Source organism: Channa argus, chromosome 10, assembly GCF_033026475.1.
Source record: "Channa argus isolate prfri chromosome 10, Channa argus male v1.0, whole genome shotgun sequence".
Classification (NCBI taxonomy): Eukaryota; Metazoa; Chordata; class Actinopteri; order Anabantiformes; family Channidae; genus Channa; species Channa argus.
This window is the reverse complement of record NC_090206.1, coordinates 2,386,577-2,412,705: the sequence shown is the minus strand read 5'-3', so window position 1 is coordinate 2,412,705 and position 26,129 is coordinate 2,386,577. Positions and strand designations below refer to the sequence as shown.

The window sequence follows — 26,129 nt, the reverse complement described above, 5'->3', positions numbered from 1 at the left end:
CAATGTACTTGAAACTGTCAGCAGCTATTAATTTGCTCCTGTGTCTTTTGTTTTTTCATCTTGTGTTTGTACGTGTCAGACCCGACTCAAAAGAATGTTTAAGTAATCGGAGCTAACTTTTGGGGAACCCACTGGGAGATTTGGACCAGACACTTAGCATTAACTTAACAACAAGGTATTATTTTAATTTCAATAACAATTTGTTTATCTCTCATTAGAGGACATCAGTTTATCCAAATAGTAAAGATATAAAGCAGAAATGAAAAAAAAACAACATACACATACATGTATAGACATAGGGCCCAAGCTAAGAGATGCAACGGACAAAATAATAAAAAAGAAAAATTCCCGGCAGGTTATACGCTCACACCAATGAACGTAAGGGTTTAATCCCAGAGTTCCTCACACTCCTTGCAGCATGTGCTGAAGAGCAGGTATAATCAGAAGTTATCCTACCACTCAAGCAGGATTTCCTCAGTTCACTGTCCATCCAAGGCAAATCAAATGCTCTCCACCTCTGTGTCCATCACTAGAGATCCTGGTACAATTGGCTCACCATCCTAGGATGAAGTCCTCACAAAAACATAATTTAAAAAAAAAAAAAAAAATGACCTGTATAACACAGTCAGAAAGAATCATTGATACATCAGAAAAAAAAATCCATCAACACTAATGACTTGTCTCTCTTCCCAAAGAGACCAAGATACAGAACTCCTTTGGGGCCTCACAAGGGCAGCAACACGGCACCAAGGACCAGCTACAGCCAAAGAACCGTTATGAGTGCATCGATCTTTTCACCACTTATGCCATGTGCATACACACAGAGACTAATGCTAAAATCATAATCATAATCAACTATTTCTCTCCTCCTCATTCCTTGTCTGCATCCACTCTGCACTATACAGGCACGGGGTGGGGGGAGGGGGGCAAGTTACTCCACACTGCACCTGTCTAGGTGGCAACGACAACCCTAATTGTCATTACTCAAACCAAACACAATAAAATACACCCTGAGAAGTGTCGCCTTCAGAAATTTACAATTTCAGACCTTTTCAGTGGCCCTTTATGTTGACAGGGTTACACCCTGCCCCTTCCCCTTCCTTCATTTGAGAGTTGTTTATGTCACTGTAATCTATATTCAATTTTTTCAGTGTTTGATACACCAAGTATTGAGTTCACTGTTAAAACTTCATCTTCAAACCCAGATGAAAACTCTCATCTGGGTTTCTCTCAACTCTCTCCCTCGGCCTCAGTTTACCTTGTAATTGGTTCAGAGATTAGATCTTTATTGAAGTGGACAATAGGCTCCTCACCAGGTCCCTGTGCACTATCAGGAGATGGGGGACCAGGCACCTCCCAAGTCTTAGCTGGTTTTGCAGTAATAAACCTCAAGGGCTACAACTCAACCTCATCATCACCATCATCTGAAACCACATCTTCATCATTCCCATTTGCTTTGCTTGGGTTTTGACGAGTTCTCCGTCTCTTCGCTGGAAGTGGCTTTGGGTCAACAGGAGGACTAACTGGCAGAAAACCACAGGGTAATAAGAGATCTCTGTGCAACGTGGGCAAGGGACCATCCCTGGTCTCAGGGCGATCATCGGCCCGTTAAACAACCAAATACACCTCTGCCTCCCATTTGTCTGCTAGTTTATGCTTCCCTCTGAGTCGCACATTCCTTACTAACAGACCGTGACCTTTCTGTCAAACCTGGCTTTATTTCACTTGGCAGACTTCTCAGCATTTTGACTGGAAAGCTCATAACTCTCTTTCAAACGATTCTTCAGGCCCTGCACATAGTGAGAGAGGAGTAAACCCTGTGGCTTCATGCTTAGTGCAGTTGTAGGCGTGTATCTTTGTTTTTTATAGTGCCTAACATTTGTAATAGCGTCCTGTTAAAACGCTCAACAGGGTTTCCTCTTGGATGGTATGGCTTCATCCTGGTCTTCCGCACCCCTGGCATTTGACAGAGCTCTCTGATGATGTGTGACTCGAAGTCAGGACCTTGATCACTATGAAGCCTCTCGGGGAAACCGTAATGTACTATGAAATGGTCCCACAAACACTTTGCTACAGCGTGAGCTTTCTGGTTTGATGTTGGCAAGGCAAGGGCACACTTAGTGAAATGATCTGTTATTGCCAATATGTCCTTTGTGTTGCTCCTATCAGGTTCTACGCTCAGAAAGTCCATGCAAACCAGCTCCAATGGCCTGCGGGTATTTATAGAAGTTAGAGGAGGGGGCTTTCCTCCGCACACAATGTTCACAAGTCCTGATCTTTTGCTCAACTGTTGAAGACATTTTAGTCCAATAAAACCTAACCCTCACCATGTCCAATGTGCGCTCAACCCCAAGATGAACCATGTCATTATGCAAACTTGTCAGCACTATGTCTCTAAGGTCTCTTGGTAACACGAGTTGATAGGTTACCTTTACCACTTAGACTTTTCCAGTATAAAAAAAAACATCCCAGAGCTCTAACCGGTTCCACTCTCTGAACAACAAAACAAGCTCAGGAAGCTGATTTCTCATTAGAGGTGGGGGTGATTCACCAGTTTGCATCTGAGTCAGTATTTCCCAAATGCTAGGGTCAGCTGTTCTGATATTTCAGCAAGTGAGAGAGAGGGAATAACTGGAGATCCATTTTCTTGGTCTTCTTGGAACCAGAGGGCAGCACCTCAGGAGAGAATGTAACTGACTCAGTTAATGCCATGGGATGGTCAATGGGATCAGACTGCTCATTTGTCGATTAAACCTCATGCCTTTCACAAATTGCTCCAATCACATCGGGCTCCACTACAGCTACCTCTGAGGCTTCAACATCAGAGAGGTGTTTTGCGCAGACTCCTTTCGTGAGACAAGGTAACCGGAGGTAACCGGAAAAGGCTGACAGCCATCTATAGCTAGTGGTATCATGTTTAGTGACTACGGTAAAACTGGCCCTGTCAATGTAGTCATTCAACTTTTCTGTGACAGCCCTTTTAAGGGCTAGAAACTCTGTGGGCAGGATATCTAGCCTCACTCTTGGTCAATCCCCTACTTGCTAGAGGCCTCAGTTCACCAGCCCTATGCTGGTACAAGACAGCACCCAGTCCTATAGTAGTGGTATCTGTATGAAGCAGCTAAGGGAATTTTGGGTCTGCAAAACCTAACGCAGGTGCTGAGGTGAGTTTCTCAATTATTCCATCAAATGCTTCCTGACAGTGAGCAGTCCAAAGTTCACCAAACATTTCCTTGGGATCATGATACTGAGCAGATTTCAATGCCCTTTTCCAACTTGGGGGATAACCGGAAGTCAATTCATTCAGTGGCCTCACAACCCGGGAGAAGTCTCAAATAAATCTGGGGTAGTACCTGCAAAAACCAAGGAATGAATTCAAGTCTTTCAAATTCTTTGGCTTTGGCAAGATTTTGAGGGTTTCAATCTTTTCAGGGTTTATTTAACTCCATTTTGTGAGACTCTATGGCCCAAATGTCAAACAGAAGTCTGGAAAAAAACTTGCACTTCTCAAAGGAAAGCTTAAGGCCATAGTCCCCTCAAGCGAGTTAGAACCCGAAGCAGGTGACTCTCGTGCTCTTTCAAGGTATCATGCTCTTTCATAGATGAGGAGATCATCTATGAAAACTAACACTTCCTTCAGATTTAGATCACCCATGCAGTGCTCCATGAGCCGCTGGAAAGTACTGGGTGCATTGGTGACCCCTTGAGGCATCCTATTGAACTCATTGAACCCCAGAGGGCACACAAAAGCTGTCTTCTCTTTATCTGCCTCCTCCATCTCAATCTGGTAATAGCCAGACATTAAGTCTAAAACTGAAAACCACTTTGACCCAGTTAAGACAGAGAAGACCTCTTTCTAAATTAGGAAGGCTATAAGCATCTTTGATTGTTTGTGAGTTCAATTTGCGGTGGTCAATGCAAAGACGGACAGAATTCTCACGCTTTCGCACCACTACTATGGTGGATGCAAAGAAGACTTTGATTTACGAATCACACCAGTGTCAAGTAGCTCTCGTAGATGCTTTTGAACTGCATCAACATCCTGAGGATGGATTGGTCGGGCCCTTTGCTTGAAGGGGGCCTGATCTTGGAGCTTGATGTGATGTTTGACCTGAGTAATGTGACCAAGATCAAGATCATGATGAGCAAACACCTCAGCCATGGAACTCAACTTTTGCATCACTCTCTCCCTCCAATCAGCCGAGAGAGGGGAGTCACCAAAATCAGACTTGAGTTCAACACTAGAACCTGGTCTGTCTGTTTTCCATTGCAACTACCAAGGTTTTGTTGGTAAAGTTACATAGCAGTTTGCCACAAGTAACCCACCAGGCAGAGAGTTAGATGATGGCTGCTCAGCCCACTTTTCAGTTAAGGGGTCCCAATACTGACCAGTCCCTCCAACGCAACTGAATGCCCTGCTGGACTCACTTCCGGTTTACATATGTCTCCCCGAATTCTCCTCCCCACCAGCTGAGGCTTCCCACTATTCAATTCCACCTCAGTCTGTCTCCAGTCCCTCTTGGCCTTCCCTTCCTCCGCTGGCACCGGTCAACACACCTGTTTCCCATCATCCAGTTATTCTTGTTTTTTTGTTTTGTTTTTTATTCTTGAATTTGGATAACAAATGTTCTATAGCATCTAACTGTTTCTTCTAGATCCAATTGACCTAAGTTGACAGATTGATTACAGCCACATGGTGGCGTTCATGATGTGGTATGTCAGCATAGGCCCTGACAGCTGTGGACCATGGCCAGTGTGACCTTTTCCCACGTTGAGCTGCCCGGACATGTTACTGCATAGGTCCCTGTAAAAAAAGCTGCATACAACATTACCTTCTTGTGCATGTGCGTATTAAGTTGATCCATTAATAATGTTAAGTGCTACTTTACCCTTTGTTAGCTTGCTGCAGAAAAAGCAGTGTGTTTCTGACAGTGACATTGCTTTGTTTTGCTGATGCATCATAACCAAAGCAAGCGTAAGTCTGTAGGTTAAAAGCAAGAGTCCGGGCCGTCTTCACTGCAGGTGTCTAACATAATGCTGTTAAGCAGAAAACAAACAGTGAACAGTGGTATGATCAATACCATCCTCAGCTTGCTGTGTGTTTTTTCTCTTACTCACTAATGTGAGCGGCAGCTTGATTTTGTTTGGCCATGATGCCTTTACTTTGACTGTAGGTGTCAGATTTTCATCAACGCTTTAGAAGAAAAAGAAGCTTTTTACTTAAAAATGAAAGTAATTCTCTGCATTTAACCCATCCCCCTTTTTAAAAAATGAAAGTTTTAAAAAAAGTACATTAACTTGATCCAGACTGACAAACCCTGATATGCTATGTATTTTCAGTTTGGTAATCTTTAAAATACAACGACTAGACATATTGTATGGGCTAATAATACCTATTTAATGAATACTTCTAATGCCAGGGAAGGTTTGTGAGTGATTTGTACACTGCATAGAGATGATATAAACTAAGTGCTAATTAATTATTACTCAGTCTCTAACCTTACACTGTTTGCCAAACACACACAGAAAAAGAAAAGTGTCTCAGCTGCTGTCACATGTCACATAAATATTATTTTTGGACCTTTTCAATCTCCTTTCAGGGCCTGTCCCTTCATAGAAAAACTGCACTCACAAAAGTGTTTAAATATCTTCTACTTAATATAGATTTATGAATAACATTATAACTATTAGAGAAAGAATTCACCACATCCTCCCCCTAAATATTACAGATAGATCTTCATGTACAACAGTGCTAAAATCAGTCCCTCTTAGACTACTTTTTACCCATAGAATGGAAACAAGTGACCCTCCTGGGCTGTGTTCAAAGCTTTATGCTTTATGTTTCACCTGTTGGCAAAGCATATTCAGCCATGGAATAATTTCTAATGCTATGCTGATGATACTTACCTGTGTGTGCGTGTAAAGGCAGACGACCTTTCTCAGATTTCTAATTTGTATTCCTCTCCTCTCCTGCTTGGACAAGCTGAATCTCACAGAATGATGCTTGGTCATTGGCCCGACCCAACACAGACAGCAGTCTGGTCAGCTAACAGGTAACACTGTTAGCTCAAACATCGAGAGTTGTGTCATTTGATCATTTGATTTCTTTAATTTCTTTCACCTACACAATATAGCTGAAATTAGGACTTTTCTTTTTATGATAGATGCAAAGATCCTGCTAATTCACACCACACCAGGTGTCACCCAGACTGGATGTGCAGGTAGTAAAAGTCCTTGAATGGTTCATTAGGCAGAGGCACGAATTTTAACTAAGTTCATGGACTTTCTCACCACATCACACCTATCTTAGCTGCTTTTCATTGGGTCCCAATTCATGTCAGAACAGACTTTAAGATGCTTCTAATGACATATAAAATTCTAAATAGCAGTTCTCCTTTACACTTGTCTGATCTCCTTAAACCTCATACTTTATCTTGTGCCCTTCACTCTCAGAATGCAGAACCCCTGTCTAAGAATAGACTCGAGGGCCTTTTTCTATCATCCAGACTCACGTTTTTTATGTACTGTGTCTATTTATGTACATTAATCCCATTATCACTTAGTCAGTGATTATACAACAGTGGAGACTCTTCCTTCACAAACTATTTTAGGCTGAGTACACCTGCTACTAAAACACTTTAGCCAATTTCCTCACAGAGTTGATGTTTCTAATTTATGATGAAAGGAGACATCAATAAAAAGAGAGATTCAGGGATCATGCAGGAAGTAAGTCATGATTACATTAAATCCACTCAAATAATGAACAGTACAAAACCATTTGAAATAAAGCAGCTTTATTTTGCCAGATCCTAATCTTTTGAAATATGCCGGGGATCAGCTGCTGCTAGATGCCAATCAGGCAACTACTAGGCAAGGAAGTCATATTGGCTTCTCAAGCTCCGTTAGGTTGGTGCCATACCGTACTTGAACCTACACCCTACATAACTACACCCCGGTGTTCTCATTCCCGGGGCATCCAAATCAGTTCATAGAGAGGTGGTCGGCGTGTCAGTGACAGCAACTGATGTGTATTCTCTGTGTAGATAAAATACTTGCATCTCCCTTGTGTTTACAACTGCATCCATGTAGCTTGTGTAGAATGAGAAACAGCCCTTAGCCTCCCCCTTAGCCCCTCAGTAGCATTGCCTAGTGTTGCTCTGAAGTCCAACACTATTTCCTCATTAAAGGTTCATGCCCCAATTTCACTACATTATTGTTGAGAGTAAATTAAACTCATTGTTTGTCCTTGCAGCTTGTCGCAGAACAACCAGCTCATTGAATATTGACACTGGAAAGTAAGGCTTACAAGTGTGGTGTCTCAAAGTAATCTGCATTTGATAGCTATGTTGAAGAGGTGTACTGCTCACGATGTGTAAAGTTCAACATGCCTTGACAGTAAGTGGAAGAAAATGTGGACCTGATTTAGGCAGAAAGATTATCTAGGTATAAATGTAAATACATACAAATAAATAAAATAAAATGATTAGAATTCTTAAACCATAACCCAACAGGGTGATACTGCTAGTGCTAAAAAAACCCAGACAACTAAAATTCTATGACAATAATACCACAAAACATATTGTACAACTACATTCTGGACACAGCAGTTTCATGGTGAATTGCATGGTGGTGTGGAGACTGGTTTTATTTTATCTAATGTTTTTTGCAGAAAGCAGAAAATTAATGCTACAACAACATGTGAAACTATATATTCACAGTATTATGACTAAATTAAAGTTTATTTAGTAGCATTGTTCAACTTACATTACTGTAGAAAATTAGCATGAAGGCTTTCGTAGATGCACTATCACTCCACTCCACCCCACTTGGGCTTCCAGCGGGGAGACCTGTATCTGTCTCCTCATCAATACACTAATGTAACTTACCCTTATCCCCCCACCCCATCTTGTACATTGAGTGATTGGGAGACCTTCCCATTCAGTAGCTGCCTACTATAGATGACCAAAAAGGTTAACTGAGCCACTCATCAAAACAAATACAGCCACTGGCTTTAATAGAGTATGTTATTATGGTCCTAATAACCTGTTGGCACAAATGACATGAACTCCAAACTTGAGCCCCCTCTGGATCAACAGGACAGAACTCTAGTCAACAGGAAACAATATCAAAAGCTGAGGCTGGAGACTCCAGCCAGGTCACCTCAATAAAGATGGATAATGTCTAAAACACTCAAAGAACAGGTGACTACAGGTGATGATCTCCCCTCACCAGCATCAGAAGGTGTTTCACAACAACAAAGACAGGAGCAGGTGTACAGAGTAATCCTACCAAACCAACTGAGGCTGTAGTAACAAAACCCCTGAGTGTATTCAAGTGAGCAAAAGTATGTTTAATTCCTTATGAATTTAGGTTTTCAATTGAAAGAAGAAGAATTTGCCATTTCCTCTTCGAACTTAACAGTCTTCAAGATGCAAAGTAGTTCAGGCCTAAGGCAGCGTATGTGCCTTTGCAATGTGTGTAGCAATACAACCGTATCTGCAAGTGTCTGCATGTGTTTGTCTTTGTGTGTGTGTGCGTGTGCATGTGCGTGTGTGCGTGCGTGTGCGTGTGCATGCTTGTTTTCCGTTGTGCCAACATCAAATGAGTTTTTAGATATCAGTGTGTTTTCATCAGTCCCACACTGACAGGCTCTATTAAAAACACCCTTGGACTCATTCTCATCACAGTTTGACAGGAGTAATTCCCATGGCAAGCAGGATGATGAGATGAAGAGCAGACAGGAGTTAACATAAATGCAATTTGAATGTAGTTTTATTGAACTTGATTTATTTACTACATATGGCCTGTACAGCATGCAGGTCTTGAGCTGCTAAATAAAATCAACAGCCCAAATAATTCCCAGCATTGGACTGAACCTGCAAAAAGGAGCTCGGTGGTGTTTTCTTAGTTTGTGAGAAGCAGAAGAGTTAAATGTGGAAATGGAGGTGGTGTCACTGAGACTTGGGTCCTGCTGTATCAGGCCGTTTTTGTGGGGTGCAATCTGTCCTGTACTTAAAACTACTGCCTGAAGGAAAAATCAATCTGCCTGTAAAGTCAATTCAAATTACAGCGATCTCTGTATGTAGTACATGTGCGTCATTATGTATGTGCATGCTTATTACTGTGGCCATATGCTCCAGCAAACGCTGCTCATAGGGATTGAACATCACTCTGCCATTCGGGTGATTGATCAATGCTGACTTGCAGATGCATTGACTCCTTATTGTCCATCTGTATGTACAGTACTACGTCTGAGTTCACAGCAACAGTTAACATGGCTGTCAGTCACAACATGCAGGTGTTGTTCATCACAGTTGTTCACTCAAATTTTACAGAAGGGAAAACAGCTGATTATTAGGAGGAATTTTATTCAATGAATACTTTCCAACAAAGGAAAAACAACCCCGTCCTTTTCTGTGTATGAAAGCATTTAAAATAACCACAAATAGGACATTTAAGCTTTTCAAATTCACCCAATAATACTATACTTTTATTTAGTCAATATCATGTGAATAGTGTGTAAGATTTAGTGGCATCAAGTGGTGTCCATCAGGTGGCATGTTGTTGTTGTACAATCAAGAAGCAATATTTGATTAGGTTACTTTAGATAGTTATAGTATATTTATGTAGAATTTCTAAAATAAAATACAAATAAATCTAAAATTATTTGTATAATAAAATACAAATAATAGAAAAAAATGAATTATTAATAAATTATTTTTATTGTGTTTATCTTGCACATGTAGTGCCTCCCAATGCTAATTTTAAGTAATGCTGATGCTAACAAATTCATTTGAACAGATAAACTAAAACTGCATTAAAATCTTGATAAAAGATACAACTCAGTTAGAACAGTGTTTCTGATTTGATCATATTGAAAATTCAGTCTTGACTCTTTGTAGCTTCGTTTTTGGTCTCCACCTCCTCTTCTGCTTAATGCTCCACTATTTGACGCTATCTTCTGCATCTGTCCTCTGCTGAATGCTGAGCAGGTGGTGGAACATCGGTTAGTCAGACATTTTCTCCAACTACAGCTTCCTGCTGCCTCTGGAAATGATTGGGGTGAACAAATCAGTAATGTCGATCCTAAAAAGCAGCCACTAAGCTGAAAGACTTTAAATAGTTCTGATGGGCATATCAGAAAGAGGTGATAATTCACTGGTAGGTGGTAATTCAGCACTCGGGAGCACTGATGTAATGACGTCATGTCACATGATAATCCAACAAATACTCCTTGCCGTGCATGCAGCTAAGCACTTTGTATCTGCAGTGGATGGTGGGCTGAAATCTTGATATTATTAATGGTTATTGTTGGAATTTATCTACTAAATATTAATCTTTTATGTGCTGTTCTATACTTTTAGTCCACACTTTATTGGAGAATATTGTTCTTTTTACTCCACCAGATGTATTTTCCATTGTAGTTATTAGTTACCTTTTTAGATAAAGACTGGACATCAGGCTCAGCTGGTTGATTCTCTGCTGCCAAGCAGATGGGATCATTTGAGTCTCAGGCAGCCACTTGCTGCGACCCCAAACAGGAGACACAGCATGAGCAGATGTAATTTGATGTGCATATCAAAGTTTATGTAGCTACGTACTATGCAGATGGTTGGCTAGAATGTTTTTTGAGGATAATGGAGGAACTTTGTGCATCAAATATTTGTCCTAATGATTCTACGTGTGGTGCAAAGTCGGTTCAAAGTAACTTTATAGTAAAGGCAGTTATTGTATCAGATTTACAAGGTAAATAAATAATAATTTTTGCAGATTTCCATGTGGTAGTATATAAAACAGCACAGTGTGGAAACACTTTGTGTATTATCAGTTATTTGCTCACTTAGCTGACCACCAACTTAGTAAGCAGCTACATAAATCTTGATATTGCAAATCAAATGACAACCAGGTAAGAAACCTTTGTCATCGTAGACTCTCATAATGACACAGTGAGCTGTGTTTTACTTCATGAATCCGTTTATGAAGCTGTTTATGATACTGGCAGATAATATGTGAGACAAGCCCACTGCAGATATATGGTCATGTGATTTGAGAAGCTAGAATCTAATTATTTAATGTGATTAATAGAAAACAATTTCTTAAAGCAGCACTAATTGTTATTTTTCTAACTTGGCTGCTCTTTTGGAGATTCCCGAAATGCCCACTGCACCTGCATGTAATAAAATTAAAGTGGCACAGTTTAACTTTACTTTCAGCTGTTTACATTCACATCCTAGAAAAGGAAATACAGCTCTGTTTGTGCACAGCTTTGAGGAGCAGACATGGTGGAACAAGTGGAAAGTCATAGGCTGCAGCTCATCATCCAGGTTACCAAAGTCAGCCCAAAGAAAGCTCCAAGGCTACCTTCACAATTCAGTTTAGGATTTTAAAATTACTTCTTTTTACACCAGGCATCTGATATGTAGCATTGTTGGTTATGCTGCCATGAGGTTTTGAAAAGGAAGAATAATGTGAGGACTAATAAATCCCAGTTCAGTGGAGCACTGCACTAAATCAGAGTATAAATCAATGCTTTTTTACACGTCTTTAAACTCATAAATTACTAGACTCTAGGAACTTATAACAACGTTAAGCAGAAAAAGCTAGTACGTAGTGTAAATTAGTAGAAGACTGGTTCATGTATGATCATAGGTTGCATGGGTGGTCAGCAGCTTGGTTACTAATGGGAAATGGTGAGCACCTACTGGGAAATTACGTGATGATAAAAGAACTGTAGTCTGCGGTTTGTCCTGTCCTCCAACACTCAGTTATCTGGATCTAATCATGTTTCGTCTTCACCTGAAGTTTGAGCTCATATGTGCGTATGACATCCAGCACTGTAACAACCATTTCCTGACCTTAAAATCCATCAGTCTTGATGTTTAATTAACAGCTTATGCTTAACTCCTTAAACGACTTACAGTGCAAATGGTGCCGTAGGATATAACCGTACAGATGTGATGTAATGTTACAACAGGAGAAGTGTAGAAAACAGTTAAACCAATTATTTATGTGACGGCTATTGTTACATTACATGAAGGTCTAAACATTTGATGACTGTACTCGAATTTTGTGTCACTAAAAACTGACTTAAATAGGATCATTATTTACAGTAGTGCTGTAACAAGTGACACAGGTGGGTTAGAAGCGAATATTTGTGTGTGGCAAAAGTATGGGAGCCTTCAGTAATTACTGTGTGCGACGCCCTTTTGCAATAACTACGACTAAACATTTCCATGTACAGTTTATCGGCCCTGTACATCAGCTTGGAGAAATTATAGCCCATTCATCTTACAGTGCAGCTTCAACTTCAGGGATCCTGCTTGGTTCTCCTGCAGGAACGTCCTGCTTCAGATCCTTCCACAGCATTTCTGTCATACCAAAACATTTATTATGCTTAAACCATCTTTGGTAGAATGGTGTGTGTTGTCTGGCTGGATTTCCACTAAAGATTTACTTTGTTTTCTTATAGAATCTACAGCGGGTCAGAATTCATCAGTGATAACAACCTGCCCTGGTCTCCACCATGTAAACGCGAACGTGCACATTTTGTTTTTATTAATTTGGTATTTTGAGCGTGTTTGTTGGGGGGAGTAATCACCGTAGCTGTAATTATGGATATGAATACGCTTTAACTCTTTGCAGCTTTAACCTTGGGCTTTGTGTATAATAAAAAGCAAGGCAAAACACATTTGGTTCACTTGGCGTAGGTGTGAGGATCCAGTGCTAAACACTTGACTGTAAATTACAACGAGCCAAAATAACAGAAACAAACAGACATGTAAACCTGCAAAATTACCCGGAAGCCATTAGAGAAGAAGAGACGAACTGGAAGTCGAGGTACAGAAATGTCAGCATGTACATTTATTTTATTATTCACACATGAACACAGCAGAGGCATGGAGTGTTTCATGTGCCCTCCTGGGCACATTCAGCAGGGCAAAAAGTATCAACAGATGATCAGAAATAGAAATGTTTCATGCGGGGCCACATGTAATATGTCCCCTGGTGATACATACAGTAGTTTTTCACCAACACTGTTTAAAACCACCAATCTCTACTGACAGGGGTCAATGTTACTTTTTTTAGTTTGTTTTTTAATTTGAGTGCAGTAGAGCCCAGTTCATGTGCTTAAGAAACAAAGTTTCACCAAGAGTCCGACAGCAGAAAGCACGGAACCGAAGGAGCATTGGATGGATCACACACTAAAATGAGAGCGTGGGGAAAGCCCTGCGTTAATGTGCCTCCCTCCTCCTGGCACTGTACACTAACATGCTATAGACAAGAAGCAGGGGGGAGGACACTTGGGGGTGATGAGAGTGTCTCAGTCTCGGGTCAGTGTTCTTTACAATGGAGCACATTTACGTCCGCCTGCTCGTCTCGTGTGGAATTAAAGGGAAAGGTTTACATTTGACAGAATGGAAGAGAAAGAGAGATCCGTCCATTTCCACACAGAGGGATGAAAGAGGAGAGCAGAGTTCCATTCAAGTGACAGCTCAATCCATGCGGCTGTCTCGTCTTTGGAGAGACAACTTTTCATCGAATCAGACTGCGCAGCCACTTGCTCATGAAAGCCAGTCTCATTTCTGAGTCTATGACAGTGTGCGTGTGTGTGTGTGCACGTGTGAGTGTCATTGCCTCAATCTCCATGGCGATGATGTCCCATTCAGCCAGGCACCTGCCGGGATAAGAGGTGGGGGAGGAGGTGGTTGAGTCAGTCAGTCAAGCAGGAGGAAAAAAGCATCAGCATGGCCGCCTCGCCCTCACCAGGTGTCAGTGTATTGAAAAGAATCAGACTTGCAAAGATCATTCAGCTCCATTTACCTTTTGGGATCACCCAGGATGCAGCAACCTAGGTGAGACCGAGGTAACCATGGCAACACATGCCAACAGTACAGAGCTTGTACATCTGTGTCTGCTGGGGGGGGGGGGTGGAACTGCAAAAGACAAAAACACTGCAGAAACACATCTGAAACATCAGTTCAGACATAACGTGGGAATGTGGTTTTCCAAAAGTACATGAAGTCCCAGGAATCCATTAGAAGACACACGCGGGGTCCTAGACCAAAACCATTCATGAACTATTTAATGGAACAGAGTTAATCACAGTGTACAAGAAGGAGACATACAGTACAACAAACAGTTATACAAAAGGATGGATACATACTAAATCCCTGGACATTGCACATTACTAAGTCTCCTTAATAACCACACTTTGACACAGTTTAATCCAAAATACAAAGCAGTGTGATTCAAATGGAACTAAAGACGTTTTGTGCTTGTTAAGGACTTTGTGACCAAAGTTTGGATTAAGTGACACATTAACCACTTGCGACTGTGGACCACCTCCAGAATAAACCCACTTCAAGAGATTTGAAAAGACACTTTGATTTTGAAAGTAAGTAGAACACATATAAGTCCTTGTCCACATGAAGTCAAACCATAAAGAGACCAAATTGCACACTCGGTGAGTTCAGTTCTCTCTGGGGTTTTGTTGCTACAACCTCATCAGCCTGACTGTAACTGTTACTGACTGTCCTACGTGGGATGGAGCCTATGGCTTTCAGTCTTTGAGCATTTCATGATAGTGATCCAGTTTCATAGGTTTTAACAACCTGCCCAGAAAACGCTGTGGGACAAGTAAAGAACACTTGTGATAATCTGGTAGTAGATAATCTGAAGTAACCTCCTCACTGACCACCGTGTCCACAGTACCATAAGGAGGTGGGCATCGATACAGAGTCACAGAAAGTCCAAAGGTGTTGAGTTTAGCTTAGCACAAAGCACTGGAGGGTGGAAAGTAGCTAACCTCAAGTAAACTTATGCTCAATATTCCCCCTGCTTCCAATTGTTATTTTTTACTAAGCTGGACCAAACACATCAATACAACATACAAACATGAAATTAATATCTGGGTCTGAGCCACAGAAAAAAAGGTTTACAGAGGTTAAACTGTGTGTGTGTGTGTGATTGGATGTAATTTGGGCTTTAAAAGAAAAGCCGCGTCACACTGTATCGTCCCCTTTAGATCTCATTACTCCGTGCAGCTCAGCACACTCTGCTCTATTGTGATGTCCTGTCATTGACATTTCAGTCGGATCAGCTTGTTCACAACAGAGTTGACCACTGGTGCCGAATGGCAGCTCTGGGAACAAAGTATCAAAGTAAATACACCATGCGACATCGTCCGAGCGGTTAAAATAATATTTCAATGTTTTCGAGGGGACTTTTCCTTTAATATTTCTTGAACCCAGTGTAATAAATTGAAAGCAGGGATCCAAGAAGCAGAGAGAGAGTCAAGGGCAAGAGCTGCAGGAATTTCAGTTTAGTGACTGTGTGTTTGTGCATCTTTGTATATCTGTGTGCATGACTGAGAAATGGCTGTGAAAGTGTGTGTGTGTGTGTGTGTGTGTGTGCGCAATAGAAATCGAAAAAGAAGGACAGAGGCTGTGTGAGTGTGTCTTTGAGTGTCGATGCGTCAGAATCTACAGAGTGTGAAATGGAGCAGGGAGGTTCAGGCTTCAGCCGGGACACACTGCAACACACAGACACACACACACACACACACACACACACATCTCGCTCTCTGTCTCCAGTTCTCTGTAGCTAGCCCCCACCTCCTTTTTCCGTCCTCCCTTGCTTTTCCTACGTCCATTTCTACCCTTTTCCTCCTCTTTTTCTGCCTTTATCCGTCTCCCCTTGTCTTCCACTTCCTGCGTATCTCTCTTCATTCCACCACTTTATCTCTGTGGATAAAGCTCTCCCTGCAATGGAGTTTGTTTTCCCCCCTGCTCTGTCTTTATCTTCCGTTCGGAGGCTGTGTATGTGCAGTAGCTTGGAGAGAGAGAGACACGGATAGAGAGAGAAAGGAGAGAGGCAGCATTCCCATGTCAGGCCAATGATGGATTAGAATACTAAAATACTGGAAAGAGAAAGCAGACACACTCGATGCTCAAATCTGACATGGTGTGTGTGAGTGTGTGCATGCACGCGCACACACTTGTGTGCATGTAAATCTACTGCACAGTAATAGAACAATAAAAAGAATGCTTTCCAAGCACACACAAATATACATCCTATTCCTCTCTCACCCCGGAGGCTTTCTTCCTCTATCTCTCTCTGAGTTGATTTAACGCATGGCTTCTCCGCTTGTTTATTTCAGTACATATTAATGTAAATCATCGGCGTCCACTCCTTCGCTCGCTCTCTCTCTCTCTCTCTCCCTCTGTCCATTCGCCTTGTCGCCCTGCCACCGGATGTCGGCCCTGGCGACGAACGGCCGAGACAACAATTAAAATGAACAACGGGGCCCAGTGAAAGGCCGTCGCTCCGGCCCCCGTTGGCCACGTCAATCACACGCCCTCCCCCCCTTTGCTGATCTCAATTAACCCCTACTATGTGTGTGGGGGTGGGCGGGGGAGGGGGTGACCTGGCTCTATGTAGCACAGAGGGCGATGGATGGAGGGAGTGACTCAGAGGTCAGAGGAATCTCCTTGATGCCTTTTGAGGTGATTTACTGAACACCGTGAACTCACTTTATATTTACCTACAGACGGTTTAGGAGCCAGTGTAGTAACACGCTGCCGCTGCCCTTCAGCAAACTAGTTCATTTAGCCAATCCAATGCATGATATGTGCAAGGCTCTAATGGTGAAGCATCAAGTTCAGCCGAGCAGGGAACACGTCCCACTGGGACAACATGGTGTTCGCAGATCCTGCACACGGAGATGCAGGTGAGTGGTGCGGAGGTGGACATGGCAGGCGGAGACTGACGAGAGAACTGACGACTTACGGACTTCACCATGATGCGTGTGACTGCCTGGTCCGGCTCGCAGGTTTACCGTTAGATGTTATGGGAGTGGGGGGTGTTCATGGTTGTCCTTTCATGCAACAACCACTTTCAAAGCCAAACTTCTAGTCACGTTTCGTCTTCACATATTCTACAGTATTTCGCAATGTACTAAAGAATCCATCTAACGCAACATTTCTAAGCGGCTGTGTTTGGAAAGGCGTCATTTTGACACCTCAGCCCGTTGATTCTTATACTAATATTGGGACGTTTAAAGACAAAACCTGCTCACTGGACTCAAACAGGAAGATTTTGGGTGGGACTATTTTAGCGGCGGATTAATCCGCATCTCGTGCTCCAGTGAATATTTGGGCCAGCTGGAAGATACACGTTGGACTGAGTCAAAATAAACTCCAGTGTGTGTTTGTGCTAATGAAGGAACATGTCAGCCGGTGCAAAAGTGTGTCTCACTGATGTCCTTTTAATAGTTTATGGGCAACAATGGGGCTCTGCGGCTCAGAGGAGGAAGGTCCATCAGGTTATAATACACAGCGCTGTGGGTTTGGGTCTTTTCACACAATGGATAACAAATAAGACAAATTCGTCCTCAGAGAAGTGTATAAAGGGAAGGTGAACTTCTATATTTGACACCAAATTGCTGATGTTTGACGTTTTCAAGCTGCACAGTGTGTTTCTGTAACCTTTACAAAGCTGTCAGCTGCCATGATCAGCCTCTCTGATGAATCCCTGTGTAGTTAAAGCTGTAACTATTCACCTGGTATTTTATTTGACTGTGTTAAGTCATAGTCGACTACAAAGAAATATCAGTTATTAACAGCTGTGATTACATTCATCATTCATCTTTACATTCATTCGTCTTTATGGGTTCTGTTAGAGTGTGTGTGGGATTAGTAGGTGAAATTGTTTTGTGCTTTAAAATATGTTATTGATGATAGAAACGAAACAAGTATTAATTGATAAAATGAATTTCCTCTCACTTTATTAGGTACAGCTGTACAATCTAATACAATCCATTACAGCAGCTCTGTTATGAATTCTGCTATTACAATGTTGTAATTTCTCATTTTTGATCATGATAATGATAATTCTACTCTGTGTTTATTATTGAGGTCAAAGTGGTGGTGGAGTCGTACTGGAGTGCATTATAAGAAGAGGTGGTTCTAATGTTTTGGCTGCCTTATTTAAGATGAATGACATGAAGCATATGTGTATGTATGTTTTTCTAATAAATCCCACGATAAACGACTTTCTGTGTGTTTCCTCGTTTAACATGTATCTCTTTCTTCTCTTTCTTCTTCTATCCTTTACCTAATTCATCTGAACCCAGATGTTTCCTCTGTTGAGCTCCAGAAGGTGCCTGACATCTGACCCGACCTAAATCTGATGCTGCCCCATGATTCCACATATTAAAGTTAGTTACCCGGAGGGTTTATCGAGCTCGATCAAGGGGTCTGCAGAGTTTTGCACTCAACTGTAATTTCTTAAACCCTTGGAAGCGTGGGCGGAGTGGATTTCTTTCAAGCTTGCTTCCCAAAAGTTGCTTTTGTGGGTTTAATGAAAAGCCCCACAGGTCACCAGAAGACATGAGCGTTTTCTTGCGGACGGTATCCTGTGTTAGATCACAGAGCTGTTTATGACTGTGATGTGGTTTCTCCTCACAGAACATCAGTATTAAGTGTTCAGCCTGCTGATTTTTTTTTCAGGTGAGCCCACAGAGTTTCACTCCGTTTCTTATCGCTGTTTCACTGATTGACAGAAGCTTTGTCTGAGGGGTGTGTTCAGGCAGAAAGCCCTTTGAGATTTGTGTGTGTGTGTGTGTGTGTGTGTGTGTGTTTCTCAGCAGCTGTATGCAGCAGCAGAGCCCGAGGAAAGAGAAAGAGGTTAAAGTACACTGCAGACCTGTCACCTGGTTCTGTCTCTCTCTCTCTCTCTCTTAGGATCCTTTGTAGTTTGGCTTCACAAAGCAAACGTTCTCCTCCTCTTCCCTGCTTTCTTCTCATTCCTGCCTCCTGGTTTATTTTCTTATCACCTTTATCGTTCTCCTCTTTCTCCCTGTTTATTGTTTTTTTCCATACTTTTGTCCACTCGTCATCTTTCCTGCTCGCTGTCCTTTATTTCTGTTCTTTCTTCTCATCTCTTTTTTCCTCTCTCCTCTTTTCCATCCTTTACTCCTCTTCTTCCTCACTTTTTATTAGTCATACTTTTTTCATCAACTCTCATTCTTTGATGTTCTTTCCATCTTCTTTGTCCTCCTCACTTCCTCACCTTCTGTTTACTCCTCCTCTTTTTTCTTTTTAATTTTTTTCTTCACCTTTCTTGCTTTATTTTATCACCATTCACACCGTCTGCTTCCTTTAGCCCTTTTCTCTTCTACCCTTTCCTCATCCTCTTCTCTGTTTCTCTTGTCCTCCTGCCTCTTCTCTCCTATTTTATTCGTTCATCCTCCTTTTCTTGCTACCTTCCCTTTTTCCTCCCTCTCTTATCTCTCGCCTGTTCCTCTGCACCACACCTCTCCTTTCTTCTTCTTTGCCTTTGTCCTTCTTTACTTTCCTCTTCCACTTTTTCTCTCTCCCTCATATATGTTTCTTCTTTCCTTAACCGTCCTCTCTGATTTCCTTTCCTGCTTCCTTTACTAAAAAACTTTTCTTACTAGTGTTTCCTTGCTTTATTCTTGCTCTTGCTGTCTTTCAATTTCATTTTTCTTCCCTTTTCTCTTCCCTTTTTCCTGTCTCCTTCTCCTTCACCGTCACTGCTTCCCGTGCAGATGGAAGGTAATTTTACATGTTCCTCAGAAATGGGGAAGGAACGAGGGAAAAATTAGCGTCAGCAAAAGATTTATAAGACATAGAAAATCAAGAGCCGGCGATTCTCTCCGCTGTGTTTGTGCTCCAGGGTCCAGGGTTTTCACTATACTGCACTATTTCTATTGCTGTCTAATACCCCTCTTAACACACACACACACACACACATCCCAGGAGCCTGTCAGATGATAAAGAGATGTTGTCAGAGACTGATTATCAGCCTCCCAAATAAGAACAAGTAAAACATCAAACGCACGAAAAGCACACAGGGACCTGGCCTTATTTTTTTCTTAATTTCCCCTCCTCACATCTCTCTTACCCAATTCTTCTCTAACTCGCTTCATTTTGTCTCCACCGGTGTCAGAAGTAGCGTGTGTTTTTTGCCTGCTGGTGAGCTATTTGATTTGTTCTGCCGTTTTAGAGCTCATATTGTTTCTGGTGTGTTGTTTTTATTATGATGGCTTTATTCATATCGGTGCCTGTGGCAGCTCAGGTCCCAGTCCTGAGTCACTGGGGGAGAGGGAGGGGGGGACAGGGATGGAGCAATAAAGCAAGAAAGGGCTGCATCGGCTCAAAGCGTGGCAGGCGGTATGTGGGCAAGTGTGTGTGTGTGTGTGTGTGTGTGTGTGTGTGTGTGTGGATATCACTGGTTGTGGCTGTGCTGACGGGGGTAGGAACGATGAAGTGAAAAACTCTTATATAAATTATAAAGAAAAGCTTTGCCCAATTTTCCTTGCAACCTCTCTGCACGATCCCTGCACACACACACACGCACACACACCTCTAAGGTGATGTTCATTAAACAATGAGAGACAAGCATCATTTGTCATTCACCGTTGCAAAGAGCCGAAGACCTGTCCATTCATCACTGTTATAAAGCTTGACTGATGCACTGTATATCAAGTCCCCTGCACACACACACACACACACACACTCTTCTCTCACTGTTAAGACTTTGTCTATGAGCCATAGACAGGTAAGTCACATGCAGTGGGACAAATCATCATCCATCAATAACAAATAAAATACAACAAACAAAGACAAAAGCAAGGTCTGACTGCAACTGTGCGTGTGTGTTTAGGGAAGGTCCTGACTCATCATCAGGTTCATTCTTTGAACTTTTAACTGTACTTGTATTAGCTAACACATGCTGCAGGTTAGCAGAGTTGTCTGTCCCTAGCAGGTGGACATTCACTGATTATGAAGTACCTTCATCAGACCTGTGTGTCTACATGGCTCTAGCTACTCTGTCAAAAAACTGGAGAAAGATAAGCTAACGTCTTAAGCTAAAATTAATACTTCTTCCAATTCATGGTAAGAAATTATACAAATTAAAAATCCTTTTTAACCATGATGAAACACACGTTGATCATTATTCCTAAATATGACCTGTGTCTGAAATATGAACGCTGCAGAGGAGGGTCTGAAGTGCAGGTGCTTCTTCATCCTGCTTTTCTTCTCTCAGACTCATCCACATGTAAAAAGATAATGAATGAGTCCTGCAATGTCCATTTTTCATATGAGGAAAAAACTTAAGTAAATAATAAATTAAGATTCAAATTTACCAGGACTCACTAACTTATGTGGAAATAACAGACAAGCTTTATTTGTTACATTTTATTATTATTTTTTATTATAAATATTTAATATTATGTATATTATTTATTTTTATTTTTATTTTTTTTGCATTTTACTTTAAACTTGTATGTTTTATAGTTGAACGTTGATCAGTTTCAGCAGGCCAAATGAAGGAGTTCGCACCCTAAAACGCCCCGTTGTCTGAAAGCTAGAGAACGACATGGTGAAGTGATTAGTGAGTGTCATGCTATTAGAATGAGAAGAAGAAGATAGTGCCGTGTTCTTATAACTTAACACCATTTAGACAAGATAATTATTCCCACGACTAGTGTTTTTCAGATAAATAGAAATAAAGCCCAAATCAGCAGTTTTTTTTTTCTGGGTGCACTTACTGTCTGTGTGATATGACAGGAACACAACATTACCTACAAGTCGCTAACACACCTGGCTTGCTACCATTTGCATCCTAACAAGCGAGCGCACCACTTCTGAGCCTATGACAGGAGCAGCTTTATTATGCTCAGTGACTGATGGCGGCATGCGAACGCCCTGCCACCACGAGGTCTTCTGTACCCCCAGCACATCAATACAGCACTGCAGCAGTCAGACCATGTTGACCAAAGTGCCATTTTCAAAGAAGGAGGGCAAAAAACCGAAGCGAGGAGGGTGAGGAATTGAGGGGATGCTACTGACAAAAGGTGAAGTCCATTTCTTCAGTGTGTTTCTTGTGATTTTACAGCAGTCAGCCCAGGATTGTTGGCAGGTCCATTATTCTGTATGTGAGTGAGTGCATGTGTTTGTGTTTGTGTGTGCTTTCACTATATCCTCTACCCCCAGCTGAGGCAGGCAGATAGGAGCAGGAGAAGCAGAAGTATGGGTTTAGGAGAGCTGGCATTGAGGAGCGCAGCCCCCCCATTCCCGGGGGAGCCCAGGTTGGAGATGGTGGCCTTCTCGGAGTAGAGCTGAATGACATCAAACTGGCCACCTCCATCAGGCTCCTCGTCCGTCTCTGTCACTTCTTGTTCTTCCTCGCTCTGCTCCACCTGACAGGGAGGAGATGGTGTGAGTGAAAACCGTGAAGTGGTGCAGATTCGACACGTTTGACTAATTAAATAAGCTGATGAATCTCACTGCATTGTATTAAATAGTGAAAATCCAGTTTGGTTCATCTGAAATCTGTGGTCACATATTTGCATCACGTAAATTAAAGTATAAGTTCAGTAATTATATCTTCAATAATCTGCATTAAATCATGAATATGTGAGGGGAAAAATGCCCCAAATGTCCTAAATTACCATAATTACTACAGAGATTATGTACAAATAAATTAATTCATAAATTAAATATAAGTAGAGACAAGTCATTGTTGGTTTTACTGTCTTTATTTTTGAAAATATGGTTGATTTAGAAAATGACCAAAGTTATCGTGTAAACTTAGTTATTGATAGTTGGTATTTTATGACACTTTTGTATTATTTATAACCATATTCTGTAAGAATAAAGAAAAAAAGAAATGAAAAATAGTAAAACAAAAACTCCATCATACTTTAAATTGATGTATAGATCTTAATTATTTGGCTGTTTATTGACAATTAAAAATCAGTCAGCAATGTGTTTTGTGTAGCAGAAGTGAGTATGTATGATTGTAGAAATTCATATCTGCACATCCTTTAAATGCACAGGACGTTTTGCTATTGCAATTTTGCAATTTCCTTGCTCCAGCTCAGCACACTGCTAAATAGATGTACAAAGGATAATTACTTCATCATAGATAAACATGAACTTAAATTCATGTTGCAATAGAAATTGATGATCAGTTTTCTAGGGCGGGTCAAAGTATTTTTGGGACCCTGAGCAGAACTGTTTTGCTTCCCCAAAAAACACTAATCCCAATATTTTAATCACTCAGAGAAAAAAATTACTATGATAAAAAAAAGCAATCAGAACAGTGTTTTGAACGTAACATCTAATTATTACTTTGCAGGAATAGTGATTTTTGGGGAAAAAACATATCTTAATTAAATGAGCAAGACCAAAAATATTGCAACTAAAGAACAGATCAATGTCTTCAATGTCTTTAACTTAACTATATCCTTAAAAAAATAGCATAATTTAAAAAAAATGACCATCTTTGGGGGTCTTAATTGTTAATTAGCGCACAAATTCCCTGCCAAGACCCTACATATATTATAATATTGACGCGTACACCTGCAGGGACATGATCAGACAGCACTAATCAACTGCTGAATGAGCCAGTAATGGACAAGCATGAATGAGGAAGCTGATGGCAGAATAATCTCTTGTCCATTAGGCCCAGGTAGACAAGCAGGGTGGGGACTGTGAAAGTGGAATGTGTTATGCGTGTCCAACTTTCACGAAGGAGACAGGCAGAGCAACAATTATGATTTTATTATTAAAATTATGTCATGGTCTTTCTGCATTTTAACAACATTTTAATTGCCGTACAAAGATCTGTTGTCATATTACATGTATATGAATTATTTTTTTAAATGTTACCATATTTGTTTTGCTATTCCACAGATCGTAAATGACTCTTAAGTTTATGTGTGAGAACTTTGATCAAGAGATTCTTTATTTGAAACTTTAAAGCTGTTGATGAATATCATCCAGTGCAGCGTTACGAGCGCTAAGTGTTGATGACACCCAGATGTTCATCCTTAATAATATGCACCTACACCTGGAGGAGCCCGAGGCCATGTTAGATTATTGTGCACAGAATATTCTTCTACTGATAACGATATTCTGCTCGATCATTTGATCTCTGATAACTGCTTGTTTTATGCTTTTTAGACTTTTTGGTGTTTTTTTTTAACTCAGTTTGAATCTTCCATCATCTCGTCTGACAGTTCTGGATGCTGTAAACGAGGCCGTTACCTTACTGTCCCTTAGGGTGCACAACCTGATCACAGCAGAATTGATGGGAAAATAATGTGAAATAGATTATAATAAGTGCTGTGCACAGTCTTTCACAGTCATTTAAGGTGGAATGGTAAAAATACAAAGTCTCACCAGCAAACCATCAGCACATCTGCACAGCTATTCTTAGTCACTATTTCATGGGTTGTCTTGTGACCTTTCCTTTGATCTGCTGCTTTTATAACTTATTGGTGAGGGACAGAAAGAGCCCGAAGAACATTGCTAATATTTCTTTGAAGATAATTGGAGTGAAGAGAACAGACTTGGGGTCTTTCTAGTAATAGCAGATGTCCAAGGAATTTATACATGTACTTATTGTATACAAATCCCATTTCCAGAAAAGTTGGGATGCTGTGTAAAAATGTAATAAAATAAAGGTTTTTAAGAAATTCCTCCAAAAGATGCTTCATGGGAGTGAATGTGGGCCAAAATCCACATTTCTTTCAACCATGTATTATAACATTTCTTTGCACACAAGTTAAGGCGTCAATCTTCCAAATAGGTCACATTTAAAAGATGCGTATCTTCCAAATTTGGAACCTTTTTAGTGCAAATCTCCCTCTTTTTGTTCCTTTTCTTTCCCCGCAACTCAACAGTGAAACACAAAGAGGGGGTTTCATGTTAAAAAGACTTTAACGTTGGAAGAAGACCACACGATTAAATAAACCCAGACTGCTGAATCCTCATATTATCTTTAGATAAACATTTGAATATGTTGGGCACAGAAGGACTCTGGGTGTTGGCCCTCAAGAACAGGAGGAAAGATTACGGCAAGAAAATCCAGTTTTGAGCATCTGATGGTTGTTTAAAGACAGATTTGAAAAAACTCTGAACTTATCCTTTAATACTTGGTGTAACTGTACTTATCACGCCATATAAAAATACTGATAATATGACATCAGGTTGAAACAGGATTTTAAATGAAAATGTTAATATACTACAGATTATGTCATAATGTTTTTCTAGTTTATGGTTTTTTAAACTATAAATAAAATGTCTCTTTACAAAAAAGAAAAAAGAATAAAAGTGATTTATCTATATTTTGGGTTCCCTCATTGACTGCATTCTTTGTGGAAATGCAACATTTAAAACTAAGGTTTTTTTTTACCTATTGATGTAGCAGCAACTCTGTTTTTTCAAAGTGAAACCTTTCAAATTCACGGAGAATCATTTCAGAGAAACAAGCTAAAGCTTCTTGGAAAGAAAAGAAGAGCAGCTGAGTGATGGACGGATGAGGAGATGTTGAGCAGGTATGGATGGGGGGTGGAGTGGGGGGGGGGTGGGGGTGGGTGGCATATGGGCATGAATAAATTCATAGTAATGTAGCCTGACTGATGCACTGCTTCCAACCAACACCTCGTCGAATCCGCTTACGAGGAGAGAGACCCAGACGGACAGAGAAAGAGAGAACGAGTAGACAAGGGCAATCGAGGAAGAGAGAGAGCTGGAATCCCCTCTTGTCTGGCAGCCCAGATTATCTCTGGCAGTGAGGCATGCTGGGAGTCAGGGAGCCACAGCCACAGCAGATTGTGGTCTGGCCAAGGTTACAGTAGCCAGGACCACGATTGGATTGGACCGTGTTTAATGCTCAGTGTTGGACTGGGGCAGCCAGGAGCTGTAACGCTCTCAAAACATATGTGTTCACAGCACATTTCAGCACGTCTGTGCCTGTTACTGTCGGCATATTACTGAGCCGAACCCATCCACACATCATCCAACAGGACAAGAATCAAAACGCTTCCCAGCCAAGTGTTGTCTGTGTGCCACAGACTGTGTGAAGCCTGATTGGTTGAGGAAGAGAAATTAAATGGACACAGTTAGGAGAGTTGGACATTTGTTTGTTTGTAGTCTAAGTCTAATCTTGATCCTTTCACCTCCCACCTGCTGAGCAAACTTAAACAACCTGTCTAAATTATGAACTGAAGGGACGTTTCTTGGAGATTTGGACCATTTTCATTCCCGCTGAGAACAAAACGTAAAAACAAAATGTGGCAGGATGCAACACGT

At 41.1% G+C, this 26,129-nt stretch overlaps 1 protein-coding gene across 2 annotated transcripts in view; it reads right to left on the bottom strand.

Moving 5' to 3' along the window:
* Positions 1-12,832: 12,832 nt before the first annotated feature.
* Positions 12,833-26,129, bottom strand: part of gfra3 (GDNF family receptor alpha 3) — a 52,239-nt gene continuing 38,942 nt past the window's right edge. Inside the window, exons 8-9 of one of the 2 annotated variants that reach the window (XR_010915405.1) lie at positions 13,822-22,228; positions 12,833-13,675 (exon numbers count right to left, since the gene is read on the bottom strand). Coding sequence is in view for 1 of the 2 variants with exons in the window: in XM_067518772.1 (XP_067374873.1) it covers positions 22,013-22,228 (216 nt within the window). In the remaining variant the exon portion in view is untranslated. Of the gene's footprint in view, positions 22,229-26,129 lie in introns of both variants that reach the window. The other variant, XM_067518772.1, reaches the window with a different exon arrangement.